Here is a 21,625-nt window from a genome sequence, read left to right as displayed (position 1 = left end):
GCACCCCATGAAACCAAGACCCTATGAAAGAAATTAATAAAGAATGTTTCACAAACACAAGAGTGACAAACTGACCAGATGTGACAGAGGGACCACTCAGTGGCTCACCAATTGGTTGGATGCCAAACACCAACACTGTGCTTGTCTTCAAAACTCATATCAGCTGCAACATATATACTTTCTGGTGTCTTTTTGCCTTAGAAGAATGATTTCCCTTCCCACAACCATGAGATGAACACAGAGAGGTGCAAGCTGATATTTACATCTCAGCCTTGACAGTACTACTAAGGATCAGACACCAGGAGTAATATTCCAGGATTTATGCACTCCTCCAAATAGAAAACTTCCTGAGCTGATATGCCAAAATTCCACTCTGTTCCTCATTACCAAGAATTTAACACTGAGGCTTGTTGCAAAAGTCTTTTCATACAATTATTATGAAGCTTTACAATAGATGTATAAAATAAAAAGAAAATACTACCCTATTTGATATTATATGCATGAAAAGGAAGTGTGTGGGAAAAATCCCTTCACAGAAAAAGAACATTTCCCCTTTTGTAGTTGTGTTTGTAAACACAGCTGGTAGAAGCCTTTGGAAATACTTCTGACACATACATCCAGGGTACTTTTTGGTGCATCAGCTTGTTACTTCCATGGATTATCCAAATGACAGAGCCTATTTTACTCTTAACTTCAATTTCTTCTTAAAAATACTAGTACTTCCCATTAACATCATTAGTTCTGTGGCCAAAGATACCCTATTAATTGTTCTGTGTTCACTGAAGATTATTTATAGTCATTTACTTCACTTGACATGTGTCTACACTCAAGAGATCTCCTGACACTACTACAGTGGCCATCAAGAACCAAATACAAACTCCAAAAGAATAGTTGGGGAAATAAAATCTGTCAGTTTTTCCCTGCTGAAAAGCCACTCTTAAAAATGACAATTATTTTATATATATATAAACATATATATATTTATATATATATATATAAATTATTTTAACTTTTTGTTACTCCACTAAGTCACAGATGCTGAAGATCTAGAGAGAGCTACTATTCTAGTTTTGTTTCACCTAAGAAATACAGGCAGCAGCATCTCAGTAGTCTTCCTAAGAAAGAAAATCTATAGACATCAATGTTGCCTGTAAAACACTTCCCACCACTAAAACACAGGTAAGGAATATAATTTAAGAAAGTCACACTTCCTAAGACAAGGCTCAGTCTGTTTCCAGCAGCATCTCCATCCAGAAGACAAAACCATCCACTTCCAGTTACACAGTTCCATTGTATGAACAGCAATATATTTCCCTCTCACCTTTTCTGTCCCAAATTTCCCACATCCTCCACTGATAACAAAGACTCCCAACACATTCTTTATAAGTCCTGCTCCATTGGCAACCCATGAAACCTATGGCAAAATAATTCCTCTTGTAACCTAGGGGCACAGCTAAAGTGTAACAAATACATTTGCTCTTGAGTCACTAGGAGTCAACATGGTTATTCTGAACACCTTCACAGAAAAAAGCTCCACTACTTAGATTTTTTTTTCTCTTTTAGTAATCAGAAATTGAACTCTGGGCTTGCTCAAGTTCACATCAGAGATGAAGTCTTGACCATTTTTCTAAAGTTTCACGTTTCCAGCTTTTTTTGATTAAAGCCTTTGCAAACTGGATCTGCAGTATTTCAAATTCAAAATGATGCAAGGTCACAAATATGCCTTTCAGCTTTCTTTTAACACTCACCACAGCATGGGGCCAAACATATTCCTGGGTGTTACATGCCAGCATTCATAAAGTTCCATAGAAAACTGGTGTTATACAAATATTTAATCACTGTTCTAAAATGTGTTGTTTTCCATGAAAACACACATATGCCAGGGGGAGTTAAGTGATTGTTCTGTAGCCTACTCCTGACTTTCCTGCTTTTTACTTACAGAGAATAAGATCTGTTCTCTCCACGAACAACAACAAAAATTCCTCACAAATGGCTTTGTGCTCCTGCAAATTACAGGAATTCCTGTACAACAGATCAGCAGGGTCTGACACCCACATTTCAATTTAAAGAAAAAACAAATCTCCACATGTTTGCATATTAAAACGAGCAACACCACCACACTCAGAAGTGAAAACAAGAAGCAGTAAATTATCAAGCTGAAGTCTCCAGTAGCTGACTGGAGTAGCTGGCAAAAAAAGGAGATGACAGAAAATATTCCAGCGAAGGTTATACCCAATAACATTTAAATTAAAAGTAGCTCAATTAGTAACTAAATTAAATGCCAGCTCTAATCACGTTCCTCTTCAGAATCCATAACAACAATTTGTAGGACTCCTACCCCAAGATATCCCTTCCTACAGCAAAGGATTAATAAACCCAGAAGCTTCAGCAATGCTTCAGCTCCCAATTCTCTGTGACAGATGCCAGATCATTTCAGGTAGGCAGAGGAACTCCAGCCACAAAACAATGTGCCTCTACCACCTTTATTACTGTACACTTGTAAACCTTTGAGGAAGAATAACAAACATATTGCAGTCCTGTTTTTTGGTTTAGCTGCTGAGACACTTTTTAAATTACAGCACTCTTGCTCCATCCTGCTTTTTGGAAGAGATGAAAAAGTGCACCCAGCCAAGTGCAAATCATTTGTTGCACCAGTAGAAGAACTCAGTTCTAATGCCACTGGTAGTCTGCTGACATCCCAAGGAAGAAAGACTTTTTCCACTTGGAATTCAGATCTCTGGTATCCAAGCTGCTACCAGCATTACCTAAAAGCACGGGTACCTTTTAACTAAGAACAAAGAAATCAAACTGAAGCATTTGAAACATCCCAGACTCATGCAACAGCTGCATGCAGAAACAACCAAACAGGGCAAGGAGTAGTGTATCAAAGACTCCAAACTTACCAGAGTCCTGTTTAAAATTACACAGTACAATAAAAATGACAGAATTGTACTGGGTAAGAGAGTTTCCTTGCAACCAAATACTCTTATAACATGAAAAAGGATACACAGATGGAAGAAGCTTGGCATTTTTTCCAGTATCCTCTGTGAAAAGGGGATGTTAGCCATAGAGCATTGCATGCATTGCTGTGGAAAACATCAAGGTATTTCCCACATTTTATTGAGGCAGAAGCTCCTTCCTCAATCCCCCACTTCCCTAACTGCCCAACCTGAAAGTTCCCATGCTCAGACATTGAGCTTGGTTACCTGACACACTGCTCCTAGCCATGTGCACAAAGATATTTTGTCTCATGCTCTGGGAAATCAAAGCCTCTGCAGAAGAGAAATGAAAAATTTGTGGTTTGCCTGTGATAAAACTAAGTCTGGGGCAAAACTAAGAACACAGGCTCTTGTCTCCCATTCCATATACTACAGGATTACTCAGCTCCCTTCCTCTGCTCACAGTGGAGGTCCCCCCCCCCCCAAGGAACACATTTATGTATTCCAACCACTGCACTATCCTAACACCTCTTCAAAGCCCAAGACCTAATTGAAATATCCCAAGAAAAACATGGATCTTGGCCATGCAATCCAGCTACATTAGAAGCCAGGCTATTCAGAGACTTCTGGTGTAGAACTTCCCCACTGTCTCTCATTCCTCACGCTACTCAAGCAATTTATTTCCTCAGAGGGTTTAGAAACATGGTTAGAAAAACATAATAACCACCTCAGAGCTATGAGCATCTTCTTGTTCTCAAGAATTCTGATGCTCACTTAGGACTGGAGATGGACTACATGTGAAATTATTTCAAGAGCCATGGCTTCTTGATCACCTTTCCTTTACAATCTCAGAACTTGTTATCACATGAAAACCAGCTACTCCACAGGTTTTACTATAAAACCAACAGCCTAGCATCTTAACTCTCAATTTCACTTCCACCTCTCCCTTCCCTAAATTCAACACCAAATGATGCAGTAATATTCCTGTCATTTAAACAAACTGTGCAAACTGCAGTTACTTTACTGCTAAGGTAAACCACATGGCTTCTGCAGGGGTTCTGGGGATGCCAGTGCACCAGTATCATTTCTGCTCTGACAATATCTAAGCTGCTAACAGCTATTTTCTTCAAAGCCAACCTAAGAAAGGAAGAAGTATAAAAGGTAACAAGAAATTGATTTCAAAACTGCAATTTCGAGATCGTAACAAAAAGAACAAAATTACAGATCATTTTAATTAATTGTGATACACCCAGAATAGCCCATTTAAGACACCTTACAGAAAAAAGGATTCAGCTAAGAAAAAAGGATTCAGCTAAGAAAAAAGAATTCAGCTGGATGACAGCAAGCTAGAAAGAAAGATTCCTAGAAAGAATGATTTTTGTTCACACAGTAATCAGAGAAGTCAGTAAGTGTGATGAAAAATGTGCTGCTTAACGGGTATTTTCCAAACAGGAATACATCATTTTGCAAAGCAGATACCATGCTTCAAACAAGCAGTTCCAGGCTGTGCCAATATGAATTAGAAGCAAATCCAGGTCACTAAAGTAACACCCCTAAGAAACACCTCTCTGCCATGGGGACACATCAATAGGCTGAGATACAAACAGAGCTGCTGCTGGAAACACTTTCTTAATAAACTGGGGTAGGTTCTAAATGGAAATACAGCTGGGTTGCCCAATGTAAAAAGAAAATCAAAACTATGACTGACATGGTTAACTTTGGATGTATTTGGGAATATAAACCACCAATTAAGATGAAACCAGAAGCCAACCCTGGATGCTAGACTCAAGATTAAAAATATAAGTTCAAATTTCAAAGATTTCACAGATGTCAAGCCTCTTAAATGTTCTGGAGCAGAAAAGGAAAAAACAAACCACTCCAGAACCCCATCAGTTATGATCTAGATCTTTTTTTTATGAAGTTCTGCATCTTCTTTTTCTTCAAGCCCACCAGTTTACAGCATTTCAAGTTCTTCACAATTAGACTTTTCCAACCCCAGGAAGCTGACAGGAGTGGACAGTCTGGTTGCCATGGTACTAACAGCTAAAAGTTACTCTAGGCCTTTCCAACAATTTAAGATGTGGTTATGATTTTGCATTCCCAGTGACTGACTGTATTACTGATGGATGCCACGGTGTTTATACATAAATATAAATATTTCTCCTAAGAAAAACGTGTTCATTAAACAGAGATCCTGCAAACTGATTCCTCATTTGACTTCAATAAGATAACAGATTGTCTAGAGCAAGGAAATGCAGTACCTCATCTTCTGGACTCCAATAAAACATCTGACATAGTGCCTTTTCAAAAATTATTAGGCAATTGGAAAGAAATTAGATTAACAGACTAGCTAATCAGGAAATGGTAGGGTTGAAAAGGTAATGAAAGTTCCTTGAGACTCAGTGGCAGCACTGATTTTATTTCTGATTTTCACTTAACACTCTGGCAAGAACTGTAGAAGTTTTATAATGATATTTAAAAGGCAGAATCCATAAAAATTAAACCACCAATGGGATACAGAAAGAATTACATGTAAAAGATGTAACAGAAGCAAAGCTGTATTAAGTACAAGGCAATGTATTCAGTAAGTAACTAGCACTTTCTCTACAAGCTAATGGCATGTGAGTTCAGAAAAAAAGAAAAAAGAAGCAGAAAGACTTTAAGACATAAAAGCATGCTGAGCATGAGGCATGAACAAAGTTGAAAAAAAAAAACAAAACAAAAAACTTCAAATATATCAGGAAATTTATTTCTATTTGCCCAGCAATACTGTGAACACTTCCCATTCATATTCCAGAAACAGGATTAAGGATGCTGTAAGAATGGAGAGGTGATTTAAGATGACTAAAATGGCTGAAGTTTATTTAGCTTTAGAAAACAAGAGCCAAAAGGAAAGAAGAAGACCACCTACCTAAACTAAGGCTACTGTGTTCCCCAGACTTTAAAACCAGGGCTGCTGGGTATTAGATGGAGAAGGGCAATGGAGATTCCAATTTCATGTTCTCACTTACACTTGATGTAAGACATCTTAGCATATACTGATAAAATAGGTACAAGTCACTGGAGCCTGGATAATATCAAACCATTCAAAGATAGATCACCTTGTGACCCCACATAATTCTTTCAATTTCAGGAAAAGATTAATTTTCAACCGAAATGAACTCTCCCCTCCAGAAGACCATATTTTTAATGGAATTGAAAAATTTGAGCTTTACTCCTCTTTTGAATTCTTTTGGGCACTGACTGCCCATTGTTATTCTTCCATTGCCCTAAAGGCTATGACTGCTGTTCTGGACCAGAGCAGAGATACCCTGCCTGCTCTGAAGCCTGCAATCATTTTTAACCAATATTCAGTGGAACAGATTCAGACAAACCCAAATTCCTGTTTGGTCCTGAAGTGCATGAATGAGTAGGAGCATTGCCCTGCTTTTAATAGCTACAGTATTGTTATGATAATTACACACACTCGTATGGGCACTGGATCAGATTTTTTTCAACACAATTTTCCTCATTTCTTATTAGCCTATTGTCCATATTTACTTTAAATGTAAAAAATCCACAAACCAAACCAAACTCCAGCACATAAAAATTACTACCTATTTTTAAAAATAACAAAAACATTCATGATGCCATCTATTTACACTGTCATCATAAGAGATTCCTGCATCAAAATTCCCAGATACTTCTACAAATTCATCCTTCAATCTGTATTTATTTAGCCTGAAGCCAGCCTGTATGCCAAGCAAAACTCACACAACAGAATTTAGAAAGGACATGCTGACAGAGCTGAATTCTCATAGATGTATTCTCACTGCTGTATTAAACACTGATTTCCTTTCCATTGGTTCTGTATAAGAAAGATTTAAAAGCAAAGAGGATCTCAGCCTTCACAGATGTTCCTGTGACTCTAAGAGGAATAATGAAGGCATTACTTACACCTCAGCTCAAAAGTTTAGTGCTAAGTTGTTCATTAAGGACACAGGTTGACTCCAAATTTTCTGTCTTTAACCATTTTATTTAATAAAATTCCCTTTTGTCAAACACATACTATTGCTTCACCTCTTTCAAAACAAAAATTCAAGGCTGAGTATCATTCAGATTCAGTGCACCTTTTCTCACTGTTCTGAATGGTCAGCTCAACTTCAGTTTTAAGATGGTTTTAACCCACAGAACTAAGCAGCAGAAGTCTTCATAACCTTCTAGAAAACAAAACCAAACATGATGTGAATACACAAATTTTCCACAGTATTGTAGAAAAAGCAAGTTTTTGTACTGAACAGTCCACCACAAAATACAGAAGGCATTATGTAAATGGCAGGTGAAATCAGAACCAACTTCAACAATTTACTTCTGTGCAGGTAAAATAAGACAAAAATATGGTACAGTAACCATCTGTGTGTTCAAGTATAAAGAACACAATGTTAAAACAACTGAGATGAGACACAGTGATCCCTGTTCAGTTTCCCAACAGAAGTGTGAATGAAGCTGCATATTACATTAGCAATATTTGGGAATTCAATCCAAAATGTTGCAATGGAAACAGTCTGTTCTTCTGAATTACTACTTCAATTACAGTTATGGCAGCTTTTCCCTAAAAATAACTCACCCTGATGCCATGCTGCTGACTCTCTGTAAATCTGCCAGACATGGGTTTCCAGGTTCTATATTCCTAAGCTGTTTACTTGATCTTCAGTCCTCACAGTATTTGCCCCACTGTACATCATGCACCTGGTACAACTGCATTAAAACCTGAGGTTAACTTCCATTTTTTAATTTTTTTTTTTTTTCCAGGGCTAATCAACCACATAACTGGATTTCTTGAAATTGATTTTGTAGAATAACCAGCACAGCAAGGACTGGATGCTGAGACACCTCTCTCCCCCAGTCTGTCCAAAGATTCTGTGAAAACAAGTATTCATATTCTGCTGGCCAGGAATGTGTTCCAGCCCAAAGCACTGGTCAGCTAGCTCTTGAGAATGAGCTTGACCTCTTTCTTGAAAGTTCATGAAGCATATAGATTTTTTATTGACACATGGACATCTGTACTCTAACAGAGATATTGCAGTGGACACCAACTTAGAGAAGTTCAGGTCATGTTTTTCAAATTATGTAAAGTCTGAAAGATGCAGACAGATTTCTTCAGGCAGTTGGAAAAGTGCCTAAATAGTTACATGGAAAATAAACCTCAAATTGCTGAAAAATAAAAAACTGGGTGCCTGACTTAATTAGAATCCATACAGCAGCCCACTGGCACCTTTGGGTGTAACTAAATATCTCCAGGCTGAACATCTTTATCAATTCAACCCATAAGCATTAAAATAATCTTCAGCTACAATGGAAGTCCTCATATGGAAGAAAAAAAGAAAGAATACTAGAAATTCATTTTTCCTTCCTAAGAAATACCTTAAGTCCATCCATTACCATTATGTATGAATCAACTCTCTCATTTCTTTCCAGCTGCCAACTGAACATTCAATGAAATCCCTACCAAAAAGTTTTCTTTTTTTCAAGGTTAAAATGCCTTGTACTACAAAGACAACCTAACCAGGAAGGGCCATGAAACAGAGGCTGTCACAAACCATAAAGCTGCTGAAAAAGCAACTGTTATTTTTAAAGCACTTTTCAGAAACCCAGGCATTTGCTAGAAGACCAAATAAAACTGACTAAAATCTTTTTGTGAAGTTTTTAGCTCCTCTGTAAAACCTTTACAGCTGCTGCCTTTGCACCACCAGCCTCCTGCCATGCTGGTTGCCCCAGTGCAATCTGTACTGGTCAAACAGGGAGCTCCCTGCTGGGGAGGCCATGGCAAACCAGGTTTGATTCACTATTGAATGAAGTCTCAAAGTTGCTGGAATTGAGAGACAGGAACTCTAACAGCAAGAAAACATGAGCATAACAAAAGTTCATAGGAAATTTATGAAGTTCCATGACAGTGAGATATTAATCTTTCCTTTTTCTCTTTGCTTTTCTTCCAAAATTCCCACAAGTAAGGACAAACTACTGACCTAGTATCCTGTTATTTCTGAAAATGGATTCAAGTATTATTTCTGGAAAAATAGCTTGGTAAATTTTCATATAAATTCAGAGTATATAAGAAACAAACTAACAAAACCAACCACAGTTAAGAAGAAACTCCCAGAGTTCCCAAGTACATCCAGAGTTCAATTCAAACCATGTAAAAATACTAAGAGCTTGGGGGTTGGGGGAGGAGTTGGGAAATGCAGCTTGTGCTACCATATTGCAAATGTACTTTTCCATCATAAAAAAGTACTGCTATTAACTCTATTTTTAAGACTACCAGGAGAATTCAGTTAAACTGCTCATCATTGCTCATTCTGGAAGCATTTTCCTTTAATACACCCTTGCTCATCACGTGGATATATTCCCAAAACAGAGGTCCTGTTCCCTGTGGTCCAGACACATTCTTGATTCAAATAGTTACTCCTGCCTGCCAAAAGCTTCCCAACACCTTCAGTAAGGTAGGATTTCAGCTCCTATCTGTGTGTTAGCAATGCCATCTCTTAGTCAAACAGCTATGAGTATATTAAACTTAATTTTAAGTCTCTCTCACTTGACAGAAACTGCAGTCACAAGAGGGTCCATTTCCCTGGCACCATGCAGAAGCATCTTGTGATGGGGGGGCTGACAGCAAAACAAAACCAATGACTCAGTTTGCAAAATACTTCTGAGAGTTTTCCTAAAAACGACAAGCACTTCACATAAATCTAATTTACTGACTTCCTGGGGCTCTTCCATAGAAATTCTGATGGACTCACCTGCTTCCCACAGTGTAAACACGATGATCCATGCTAGGGACAGGGTTATCTAAGCTCTAGAGTTGTCCAAACAGATCAAAAGTGAAGGGGAAAGCACTGGGCCCTTTTCTCCAGACACTGCCCACACTGATTTATGTGCAGCACTGGCATTTGGAGCCTCAGTTAGAGCTTGACTGGTAGAAGCAATGTGGCAGAAGCCAAAGGGCCATGCACACCATGGGTTCAGCATCCTCCAGTTTACTCCAAAAACATTTCATTCTCTTCCAGCCTACACACTATATATAAAGATTTACACAAAGGTGAGTCTAAAAAGCTTGCCATGAAGAGGCATGCACAGAGAAAATACAGTTGGAAAAATCTTGCACAAAATAAAATGTCAAAAGAACAATAACAATTACAGGGAACTAACACCCAGTTACATCTTCAATATAATTACCTGCTGCCAGAAGGCTTTTTTAAAAAAAAAAAAATTAAACAGGAGGCTATGAATGTGTATTTCTTCAGACATAAAGGGCAGTCACTGCCCTATCCTGCACAAACAGTTCCCAGGCAATAAATTGCTGCAAATTAACAGTCAGAATCAAAATATTCTGAAGATAGTAACACTTTCATAGAACCCCAGAAGAGTCAAGGGAGCGCATGCAGCAAGTGCTGCAGAAAACTCTGTGTTTGAGTTAATACTGCCAGAGAAATACTGCTGACAAACACCTCAACTTTCTGATACAGATAACAGAGAAAAGAATTCATGAACAAAACTGTTACAATTTCAACTCTGGATCCAAAGCTAACCAAACAGAACAGTAAAAGCTCCACTTCAATTTTCTCTCTAAAAATCAAAATGCTAAGGAGAGACAGTTCACTAAATTGGCAGTAATTAGGACCATATAGATTGAGAGATAGAAAAAAGCTCTAACAAACAAAGGTACCTGATATGGTAGCCTACATTTCAGCCTTTTTTTTTTTAAAGATCCTGAAGAAATCCTACTTCCAAAAAGTATCACTTCCTAAAAGACTGTGTGACTGTGAATTTATGTATACATGTTTCTCCTGCATAAGTAGAAAACGTTCTGAATGTTCTGTTCAATGCTAATCAGAATTTCAGGACAGACCATTTCCATTTTCCTTAAGATTTTGTTACTATTGACTCTACAAATAACACACAGAAAAACAGAGAAAGAGCACTAACAACATACACTGCTCCTTTAGACCATGGAGGACAAATTCCAGTCTTTTCACCCAGCTCAATAAATAAACCACTGAATCTGAAAACTGGGAGGAGGACGAGATTAGAAGGGAACAAGGTAAACCCTCTACTGAAGATGAATTTTAAGAACTTCATGTGAATACCTGCACCTTTCAGAGTTTCAACTCTCTTGCAAATGCTATTCCTCCTCAGATAACAACCCTATATTGCAGGTTGCAAGCAGCACCCCACCCTTTGACTTTCTGCCAGCCCAAGCTCCAGAAATTATGCCACATGGAAATTTTGGCTCACCCAGTCAGCTAGACATGGCATGTTTAAAGTACCTTCAAGACAAGGATCTTACTAGAAACAGTATTTTTCCTCTAGAAGCATCCTCCCACCAAAAGGTAACTTAATCAAAACTCTAATAGAAAACAAACACACAAGGTGAACATTCTTGCACCTTTTTTTCAAACACTTCAAGATGGCTTGGTCTAATATCACTTTTTTAAAGTTGTTTCATTTGATGGAAGACAAATTAACTTCAGAAACCTGAGCCAAAACCAACTGTCCCCCCAGAAGCACTGCATCCTCAGAAAGCTGAGATGTTACTACAGGTGAAGGGTCTTACAGCATCAGCAAAGGCTGATAAGTACTACTAAAATGTAGTATTGTTATATTAATCAAATAATAATTAAAATATCTCCCTCTTCAAAAAAGGAAATGCAAAATGGATGCAAATCTAGTAAATACACATTTCAGGACAATTTCTCTTAGAAAAGAGATTGATAATCCAGAATATTTTATGTTACTTTAGGTGAGTGTTCAGATCATAAGAGATATGAACTCCTGTGTGTAAATAACCTGAATTTCCAATTTTCCTGTGTGAATACCAGATTACACTTATGCAATAATATTTCAATGGATTTGTCCAATATAATAAAAGTGAGGAAGAATTCAGGTAACTCTAGAAACAGTTTGATGTAAGACTTTCAGAAACCTTAAGAAAACAGCATGGCCCATCTTGGGCATGCAATTACAAAACAGGCTGCACACCTACAAGAAAACCAAACCACAAATCTGGAAAAAAGTCAACTGGCAGGAGGAGGAGGAAACAAAACCAAAAAAACCAAGCAAGCAACAAAAAAAAAAAAAAGCCAAAACCAAGGCAAATAATGGTTTGATTTTTCAAACTAGATGATGTCCCTTCACTTACTGTTAGTTACTAACTCCTTCAATAGATAGTTTGGGGGTTTTCAGGGACTCTGTTTAAGAGGGATGCTAGGAATACCAGTATCCTCTTCATAAATGGCTCAAATATAGGCAAGATTAATGCAACTGGAGTCAACAGGCTTTTTTCTTCTCCATTCTGAACACAAATGATGATTATTGTATTTCACATGCCTAAAAATTGCACGAAAACTTGAAGGCTTCTGGTCTCTCCTAGAGGAGCCTGTTCTTAGGGCCAATAAGTTGAGGAACAGTAAGAAAGGATCAGGGGAAAGGAATCCACTGTAGCACTACTACAAAACATCCCATGCAAGGGCAAATTCTAAACCAAGACAGATTAATCCACCAGGAGAGGGATATTAACTGAGAAGGCAGAGTTCCTTTAATAAATGATAAAACTCTGGACACAAGTCTCACACATCACTGTATATACACAGAAAAATTCTTTCAGGAAGCCTCTCAATGGAACAAAGTGGACATATCTACCTTTTAATTTTATATGTAAGGACAGTATTTCTTCTGTCACCCCAGTCTGAAAGCCATTTGGGCCAAGTTAATTATTCAGAAGCTTCCTCATCACAGGGGTGATGCTATTTCAGACCAGGGTAGCAATAATGGGGCAGTAACTGTCCAGAGCTTCCACACTGAGGGTTTCTTGAGCAAGAGCCTTGCAATTACTTCTTTTAAGAACCTGCCAAGTCATTCCCTGGGAAGGGAGGCAGTGAGAATCTACAGCTATAACAAATCAAGGACCTACCTGCTCCATTTTTCTAAGGCAACTTTGTGTCATAATCCCAGCCTTCCAAGCATCTTAGTGATGTCCTGACTGCTGCCTTCTACAGGAAATAAATCACACCTATCCCACATCACAGATTTTCTGTCAGGAAGCAGATTTGAAAAGAGAAATGCTTTTCCTCCAATCCAAACTTGTGGGTCTGATTTTTAAGACAAAAACAGATCCATAGCACAGATGCTGTTGCAATCAATGGAATTGGCTTTTATCTCTCAATACAAACAGAGAAAAAAAATCATTCCACTTGATGTCTCCTGATACTTCCAGTAAAACTTCTGAAGGGTGAAATAGTGAATTTAAAACTAAGGAGCTTCCATCCAATGGTACCTCCAGTCCAGCTCTCAGATTTCAGTGGTAGTACAGATAAACTTGTCAGATAATAAAAACCTGCCTAATTTTGTGCTAATAGATCCCAAAGAGATCAGGCAGTGCACCACAATCTTACTCCACAAGAAATCCAGTGATTTGTTACTGACTTGTTGTTAGGTGATACAAATATCCAAAGTCTGAGAACCAAAAACCCAAGCAGTGCAGGAAACCACATGAAACAGTGATGAGAAGACTTCAGTTTTCATGAGAAATGACTGTACACACCAAGTCACATCTATCTAATATATACTAAAAAAAAAAAATTGTCTTATCTCACAAGAATACATGCACTAAAAGTGGTGCAGTCACATTTACTCCTTGGTGTGTATGATAAAATAACTACTTAACTTTCAGACAAAATATATTTCTCTAATTTCTCTCAAGTAGGAGCTCAACTAAAAAAAAAAAAAGTCTTAGTAAAAGTCTGGATAATTGTGACTTGCAGATTTTTCGTTTCACACTAATGAGATTGAAAATATGACAGGATTTAAGAAGAGGACTTCAGGTATAAACACCAACAGCTGCATAGTGTTATAAAAATCAACTATTCTTGCTATAGAAATACCATGACTGTGATAAAAAGAAAAAAAAAAAAATTCCACCAAATTCTCAGCACCCCAGAAAGCTGAAAACAAACATGAAAATACTAAATATAATCATGCCTAATGTCACTGTGCCAATGACTCCTTAGTAGTGATCCATGATCTCCCAAATGTAACAAATTAAAGGTGAGGGCAAGCAGTTTACTCCTCATGAAAGTAAATATCTTTGTACAAAGTGCCATAACACTACAAAGCTAATTCTCTGTTCAGTATGGAAGCTTTGGGCACTGAAACCTTCAGTTCAGTCACTGATTTTCATGATGTTAATTCACACTTAGACTGTTGATTTTTTGAGAACCAAATGCATTAAATTGTGACCACATTACAGGTTACATTTGTCCTTTTTTCTGGCTTTCCATCACTACACAAACTGCAGCCAGGCAGTGCAAGGCAGAAAGAAGGGTTTTTCAGCCTCCTGTTATGCTCACAGTCCCCATAGTGAAAGGGACAAAAAGAATGGATCAAACCAAAATCCTCATTTCTGGCATGAAGAAAGCCAAGCATGGAGAATTTCAGCCACAGGGTTCTGTACTATGCTTTGCTTCTGTAATATGCTGCACAATGGCTACACAAGAAGGGTTTGATTACTGTAAAATTCAATGATACAGCACTGGAATTCCTAAATGATTACACATGCCTTTCATGTGCATTTATCAAATATTTAAATACAGCATAACACAAACATTTCACTACTTTAACAGCAGTTTACTATGCCCTTCTAGCAAAACCTTGCTCAAGATGATGTCTCGTGTCCAATGCATATGTTAGTTATTTGTTTTTTCAGCAGAATTCTTCTCTCAGCTTTACTTTATAAGTAAAAAATTTCAAATGCAAACATTTACTGGTATAACTGTAAGGAACATTTTTGTGAGATGCATGGTACAGGGAGAAAAATCTGTTTTAATACACTGTATTTGTTCTGTTTTCCATTTCCATGCATACACACCCCAAAAATTTTAATGAAAAAAATCTGTTCCAAAATGTCTTTAACTGCCTGCTTTCATAACACAAAAGTGGGAGCAGACTTACCACTGTTCCATATACTTTTACTTTCATATTTTCAATCCTCCCTAAATCTAAATGCAGTATATACTAAGCAGAAATATCTTTGCCACTGAAGGCCCAGTTTTACAATATATTGTACCTTCTATTTTATTTATTTATATTTGTGCCTTTTTATGAAGGAAGATGATAGAGATTAGGAAAACATGTTTGATTTTCAAGACGTTTAAAAAAAGGTAAATATTATAAAATAACAAAATTTTCAGAAGACTATACATTATTTCCATTTGTACTGAACTTGGCTTTGAAAAAAATTGAAATTCCTTTTTTCTCCAACATTTAATGCAAATCCTTCCATTGAATTTTCAAAGGCTGTGTGCAAAGAGGAAATGGATTTAAAGTCTATACCTGTAACTTTCCTGATCTTGACACTTATCCCCAATTCTCTTAGAGATCCTCTAAGATATATGAAACTTTATTATACTCTCAGCCACTTCAAAGATAGACTTTTTTTTATATATATATAAACCAAAATGAAACTCAGCAGTTTGAATTTCCCTTTATGTAGCCAGACTTCAAAAAAAAATACTGAGAAAGACAATTATGCTTTAAGTGGATTCCAGATTCCCATACCCAGAAGGATAAAAAACATTCCTCCCCTTCAGCATGGTTAGTAATGGTGTTTAATAAAAATACAGTTTGATGCAAAAGGAAAATTTAAGCTATCATCAAGGATTTATTTGTGAAAAACATTACACAATTTTAAGAAGAAACATGAATATCTAAAACTTTACTGCAAATATTTCTTTGGGTAAGAGCACAGCTCTGTACAGTACTGCTCTGTTAGAAAGAATGAGATAATAAAGGTTTCTAATTTAAAGCAGTATTTCTCTGTAAATCCTGCAGAGATGACAGTGAACAGAAGTGAGAAAAGAAAGATGAACTGATTTTTCTTGAAACATTTAAAGCAGAGCACTTTCAACACTATTTAAAGCTGAAAAGAAACCCAGCTTTGGTAGTTTTATTGTTCACAGAAGTGAGGGACAGGCAGAGTGCAGGTTTGTGGGGTGCAATCCCATTTCCTGCTGCTAATGCTTCCCAGCTACTGCTCTGCACTGTTCCTGCTATTCAAGCCCTGGGCCCCTCCAGCATTTTTGGCAAATCACAGCAAACTGTGGTGGTTTTGTGAGCCAGATCCATGCCCATGAGGCAACACAGGAGGCTGTCACTTCAGATTTGGCTTCCCAACTGAACTCAAAATGCCTCTTGTAAGACAGGCAGGCTCCATTTCCAACTCACCTCAGTGTGATTCAGTTTTAACAGGGATGCTTGAAATATCAAGACAAAAAAAAAGAAAAAAAAAAATCAATGGAAATTTTCATTCATAGTGAGCAAATTTAATAGAAGATTTAAAACCCAAGAGTTAAAAGACACACAATATGAAGCCTAGATAATCTAAAATGTCACTTTGTGAGCTAGGTAACCATATCCAAAACAACATTCCCATCCCTACTGCTTTTAAAACCACCAATTAATTTTCTTTTATTCTCAGTGATTAAGAGAAAATTTGGGAAGTAAAAAATGCAAGATGAGACTGCAGAACATGTAAAGGTTCAACTGCTACTTTCTCCCTGCTCTCAGAAGATGCCATTAGAGTGGCTGTTTCTATTTTCAATATCACATGTGAATTCCAGCAGTTATATCCATCCAAAGGAGATTCTATCTACCTGCTGGTCCTTAAGATAAACAGCAAAACCAAATGTCAAGTCTCTGACCCTTGTTGGTATATGAAATGTCTGCTCTTGAAGCTGCTTTTCAAAATTCCTGGTTTCTACCTGCTCCTCAAGGTAAGGGGAATTCATGAAGGGCAAATGCAGAGACAAAATGGCACAAGTTGCTCCTGTCCTCTGCTTCCAACACTTGTCCACACAGGGATGAAAATGAGGGGACCCAACTTGGTACATTTTGTACCAGAACATTGCAGCAGTGTTTACCTAGAGATCTTGTTGTATTAAAACAAACAGTGCCATCCTACAAGATGCAAACGTTTTGAAATTCACTTTACAGATAGAAAAGTCAGTATAGTAAGAATTTAATCTGCAGGTATAACTGCATTAAACAAGCATAAAACATATGCAGCAACAGAAAACCCCATCTTTGAATAGAGGCAAAAAAAGCCCCTCCCCACAGCTAAAATCAGAGTGCTTGCCCAAAAATACAGCCACACTGCTCTGTGCAAGGAAGTTCAGAACTCTTGCTGCAGGACACAAGTTTAAATATTCTCAACACAGAACAGAAAGGCTGCTGCCTCCCAGATTAGTCATGAGGACTAATATACCTCTTCTTAATATACAACAAATTGATCTATTTTTTATTTTCTGTGGGTCTGCCATGTGACAGTGGTACCTGATATGAGCTATCCAGTATTTTCAAAGAGAATTAATCCAGCTTCAGGTTTCAAACTTGCTAGATCAATCTGCAAACCTGGGTGCCTGGAGGAAGGAACAGCATGCCTGTGCAGAAGTGGTACAGAAGTAATATTTTATTAGCATATCAGTCTCTGATTTCAATCTTCTTGGACAATGACTGAAAGAAGGTGAAGCCCCAGCACTACAATAAACCAAACTATCTAAAATCTTAAAGACAGTGCAGCTCAAGCAAGTGAAAGATAAATTTGCTGGTGGCAATATGAGAAGAAAGTCTTTGTGATGTAGAAACAGATGTCACTGTAGATTTTTCAGAATATGGCATTATCCATATTCTGCATGCATGACTTCAATGGATATATTTAAATGATATTTCATAAAGACACTAACTTCTTTATCCCAACTACATCAAACTAAAGTATCATAGTCTTTATTAAAAGTTTCTATTACAACAGTAACTACTTATCCTAATTTAAGAAAACTGGCCAAAAGAATAAAAACATGTATCATTATATTAAAAAGCCTCAATTACAGAAAACCTGACACAACCAAAATACACTTATGACCAATATCAGACAAATGCATAAAAAGTGAGAAGTGCAAGGACATCAAGTGTGCCAATCCCAGTGAATGGGACACTGCTTGCACAGGACTTTAATAAAACTGAACAGCACTTCTCACATAAGCCCCATGACAGCCACGAGTGAAGTTAACTCTCTGCTTCCTGCATGGACTGCAAGCATAGAATAATTTGGGTTGGAAGGGACCTTAAAGATCACGTAGTTCCAACCCCCTGCCATGGCAAGGTTATAATTAAATCTTTTTTAAAAGAGCAGGACAAGTGGCATCCCAGCAGTATCCAAAAAATTCTGGTTGTCTCTCTCCAGAGCATCCCCTTTGCTTCAGCATTAAGATCTGCATGTAAAACCAAGCAGTATCTAATTATTTTTGTATTAAAGTAAAAAAAAAAAAAAAAAAAAAAAAAAAAAGTGGGTTTGCAAATGAGAACTATTCCTCTTGTATAGTCAGAGGCAGGTTTAGTCAAAAAACAAGAATGTTTTACCCACCAGTGGGTGATGTCCCCACTGCCATCTTCCTGCCTTCCCTAAAGTCTTTTATTTGAGGCAGTAAAATCATGCTGAGTTTAATCAATGCACAGTACACTTCCTTTAGGTTCATTTTAATTTTTCTTATTTCTCCTGTAATTAAGTATTTATTTGTTAAAAGGGATATTAGCTACATCGAACAGGTTCACTGAAGTAACCCAGAGTATTACAGCCCCAGTAAAAATAATGTAATTATTATTACATTAATAATTAAAATTATTAATGTAGCTTTTTGCCCAATTTTTGCACAATACTTTGCACTCAGATCCAAGGCTTACTCTGCCATAAATGCTCCCATGTGTGAAGTGGTGCCAGGTCTGCAAACATGACCCAGAAGAGCAAAACATGTCTGACAGCCTTGGATACCCCTCCACCCTCAAAGATATTACCTGTTTGTAATGGCAATGGTGGGACCATGTGCTGTGGCCATAAGCTGTAGCAGCAGTTTTTGATGAACAGGAAAACCAGCTTCACTCTAGCCTGGATAATCAGAACTGTGAAACCATAGCACTTGGAAAAAAGTCTTGCTGCCAAAGGGACACATCCCACTACTTGGGTCATGAAGCAAACTGTGAGCTCTGAGCACCTGCAGCTATGTTGCCCATGGCATCAAGCTGTAACTCATTTAAACCTGACTTTTCTTAATCTGTATAGACCTGCAGACTTGAAAAAGTCACCTGAATTAACAGAAAAGTGCAAAGGCTTCCAATAATAGGAAAGAATGTCATGCTATTAGCTTTATGGTTGCAGATATTCTAGGATGTAAACAGAAGTCCAAATATTGCCACAAATGAAGTCACAACCTGGCTGGCCCAGGGTAATTCACACATGCTGCAGCCTGCCTTGATTTAAATGAGTTTAATATTTTTTTTCTTGTCTACATCCAGTTACCTTACCTATAAAATTATCCTATAAACTACAGATCTATAGTGTTGTACACAGGATCTCCATAACTGCTGTGAGAAAAGAGAAAGGTCTTGTGACTTAGGAGCTACCTTCATGGGATTCTCTGGGAGAAACTCTTGTCCTGTACTGCAATTTTAAGGAACAGTCATTAAGGGGTTCTTAAAAATCTGCAAAAATGTATCAAATCATATTCATTCTACAGGCTAGAGATAGATCTTGTCCTGTATAAGAGGGATTATAAAAACCTGCAACTAGAACAGAGAGAGAGCTCTATCAATCAAGTCCACTTTTCCACATGTAAATAGGGTATTTTCTGTCAGCCACAATAGAAACTGGAAGAGAAGGGATAAAAAACTCAATTGACTCAGTTCCTGTAGCTGTCCACTGATGACAACTCTACTAAATAAACAGGAGATCTCATTTTCAATCCTTTTTGTCTAAACCATACCCCAAAATTAAAATGTACACATTGTGAAACGTGGGTCCATGCCTCTTCCTTGGTTAAACAGAAAAAAATACTTTATTTTATAAAGTGAATATCTGTGTCTAGAATATTCTACACATTCCCATTAGAAAGCACAGTGAGGAGACAAATCCAAGCTATTTGCTCACAAACTTTAAATAAATGTATCAGCTATGATATACATTCTCTAAAGATGTACCCTAAGCAGTTCCCAGGCAGCCTCATGCTGTAAGTTATGAGTGCATATAAAGTCTTGACATGAACTTGCACAGCCTTTAATCATAGAGGAGGCCAATTACAAATATGTAAAGAGCAATTCAACTAATTAAATACATCTGTCAAGAACCATTTTTCATTCCAAAGAGGAAACTATCAGCTGGACTCCAGCTGCCACAGAAAAAAAAAAAAAACAACCCACAGCCCTCTCATAGGTCCTATATTACGTTGCAGCTCTCTAAGGCTCTCAGATCACCTGGAGCACAGCAAATGGCACTCAAGGTCTGGTTTTGGCAGCTCAATCACTCAAATAGTTCCAATGACCTCTGTATATCATCTAAAGTAAGTAACTTGCTCAGTGTAAGAAGCTGACAGTGTAACCAAAAATGTCCAACACTGGAACCCAAAATGATTCAACTTTAGCAGTGACACTGAAGATTTTGGGCCCTTAAAAATCAATAACTGAGGAGACACAGAAGAGCTGGGTCTCAGCACACAAGAGATAATATTTTATATTAACCTTAAACATCAGGTTACAAGCTCTTATCATTCTGGTTTGGGCAGATAAGTATAACAGTATTAGAAACACATTTCTGAAAAATTATTCACAGTAATGTTATCTCAGTCTATTCAATATGTTTTCTGCCATCAAAAAACCACACAAGAGTAACATTTTATTTGCCAAGAATACCTGTACTGATTCACATAACCAATCAAAAAACAGCCAAGGGTCTGTCTTAAGAGCATGGTTCTCATTCTCTATTCTCTAGTAACAAAAAATAAAGTACATTTTAGGCATAAGAGAAGAACAAAATTAACTGTACAAAAACTTGTTTCCCCGATCAGCAAGCTTCCTAAAGAGAGCTAAAGAACAGCAAGGCAAGAAACTTCATTCTCAGTGAGATTTATGCAAGAAAGAAAACAAAGCACTTACCGTGTCTTGAGATTTATCTTTGACATCATAGACTGTGAGTTTTATTTTAGTCTCCTCGTAGATGGGATATTCCGGTGGGAATGTCACACCAGTCAGAAACAGTGGATCTCTTGTACCCTGTGTAACATGAGTAAACTTTGAGTAACGTAACAGCTGTGCAATGTGTGGTATGCATTATGGATGGAGAGAAACTGTGGCCTCTTTAAAAGTTGTTTGCTTTCTACAGCAGGGAGATGAGAACAGCTCAGTTTTATCCAACCAGGCAACTTTAAACCTTCATCAGGAAAGCTTCAAAAACTTCCTGCTGAGGTTTTTTCACTGGAAAACATAGCAAATGCTTCTGAAACAGAGCCTAACAACATCTCTTTAAACAGCTCAGCTAGAAAGTTTCATTACCTGGAATGCAACCTGGAATAAACAATCCCTCCCATTCTCCCACAATGCCTTCTGAAAGTACCACAATTTCATATTTCTATAAAAGAACAAAAGGTATAGTATATGCACACTCACAAGAGAGAGATCTTCATTAAGTCACAATAAAATGTCTAAAGAAATTCTATAGAGACTCCACATATTAGATTATGGACTTTAACTTATGGGAAAGAGCTTGCAATACCCCTCTTTAGGCAGTAGTGGAGTAAGATAATTTTCCCCTGCTTTGTAACAATATGATTAAATCT

The 21,625-nt window shown here is 37.4% G+C and overlaps 1 protein-coding gene across 6 annotated transcripts in view; it reads right to left on the bottom strand.

The window, feature by feature from the left end:
• INPP4B (inositol polyphosphate-4-phosphatase type II B) overlaps positions 1-21,625 on the bottom strand; it is a 267,108-nt gene that overhangs the window by 118,884 nt on the left and 126,599 nt on the right. For all 6 annotated transcript variants that reach the window (XM_071753780.1, XM_071753784.1, XM_071753782.1 and 3 more), the window contains one exon: positions 20,946-21,062. In XM_071753780.1, the coding sequence (XP_071609881.1) occupies positions 20,946-21,062 (117 nt within the window). The remainder of the gene's footprint in view (positions 1-20,945; positions 21,063-21,625) is intronic.

This window comes from Heliangelus exortis, chromosome 10 (assembly GCF_036169615.1).
Source record: "Heliangelus exortis chromosome 10, bHelExo1.hap1, whole genome shotgun sequence".
In the NCBI taxonomy this organism is placed as follows: domain Eukaryota; kingdom Metazoa; phylum Chordata; class Aves; order Apodiformes; family Trochilidae; genus Heliangelus; species Heliangelus exortis.
Note: the sequence above shows the minus strand (reverse complement) of the source record. Positions and strands in the feature narration are given on the sequence as shown.